This window comes from Arachis ipaensis, chromosome B01 (assembly GCF_000816755.2).
Source record: "Arachis ipaensis cultivar K30076 chromosome B01, Araip1.1, whole genome shotgun sequence".
Lineage (NCBI taxonomy): Eukaryota > Viridiplantae > Streptophyta > Magnoliopsida > Fabales > Fabaceae > Arachis > Arachis ipaensis.
The window spans coordinates 16567480-16568772 of record NC_029785.2 but is presented as its reverse complement, the minus strand read 5'-3'; the positions used below and the strand labels follow the sequence as shown (position 1 = coordinate 16568772).

Genomic DNA, 1293 nt, shown 5'->3' with positions numbered 1-1293 from the left:
CCTAGGTAATCCCACATTAATATACTTCTATCAACAGAACCTCACAAAACCACCAAACAATTTCCACGCATCCACTGTTGTCGCCTCATCATGTGGAACTTATTCACACCATAAGATTCTTCCATGTATAAAAAGAGATCAATATAATGCGTAACTATAGAACTTTTCAAGTGATTAAACTTTTTAGATTATAAAATCACAATCACAATCAGGGGAGTCAAACAAGGAAAAAAGCGCCAAAGAATTATTATTGCTATGGAGGCGGTGAAAGCAGAACTGGCGAAGGCAAAAGAAGAGCTCATAATAGCCAAAGAAAGAGCAATCCAATCCTGGCTGGATTCCAAGCCTCTGATTGACGAACTCGAGAAGCAGAAATCCAATCTTGCAGAAGCTCAGCAAACTTCAAAGGCATCAAAAACTGCAGTCTCAGAGTTGGAATCACAGCTGGAGAGCACAAAAAGTAGCATCAAATGGAAAAGAGAAGACCAACTCAAGACAGAGTCAACGATCCAAGAAATCAAACTTGCTCTGACTCAAATACGCCACGAAATCGAAGACATCAAGGTTGGCGTAACAAAAGAGAAACAAGAAAGGGAAAAGCTACAGCGAATTGTACACTTAAGGAAGCAGAAGATCAAGGCGTTGCGGCTCGCGATTCGAGCCACGACGCTAGAGTTCCAAGCTTTGGAAGAATCCAGCGCCAATGCTGTTCAGCAGCACGTCTATCACTCGGAAAGTCGTACGGACGGAGTAGTAGTCACCCGAGAAGACTACTTCGTCCTTACGAGAAGGGCGAAGCGGAAATACTCGAAGGTGAATTCGCTTGTGGCGGTTTCGGCTGAGCAGAAGCGTGCGGCTGAAGCTTCTCATGACTTAGCATTGTCAAGATTGGACAAGTACGGTGGATCATGGAGTATGGAGAGAAGAAAGGTAACCAGGAAATGGTACTCAAAGAGGGTGTTTGTGAAGAAAAAACATGGAATTGGTGAAGGGGAAGTAGAGAATAATGACACAAGATGGGAGTCACATAAATTTCAAGCCAAATCTATAGGCAAGTTTGAAGGGGGGGGAAGTACGGAAGAAGAAGAATAGAATAAGAATACCAAGTGATGTTAGAGTAACGAAGAGAAACAAGTCCATCTTGCACAAAATGACGAAATGTTTTGGACAAAATATGAAGAAATTAAGGGGATGAAATCAAGTTTATCTTTCTCTTCTTTTTTAATTTTAATATATGGTAACATATTCTTGCGCCAGAAAAAAACTTGATAGAAGAATTGATTAGAGGAGAGG

The 1293-nt window shown here is 41.3% G+C and overlaps 1 protein-coding gene across 1 annotated transcript; it reads left to right on the top strand.

Annotated features, from left to right (window-relative positions):
- Positions 256–1092, top strand: LOC107647343. Its single transcript, XM_016351425.1, has one exon. The coding sequence runs from the start codon at positions 256–258 to the stop codon at positions 1090–1092; it is 837 nt and encodes a 278-aa protein (XP_016206911.1).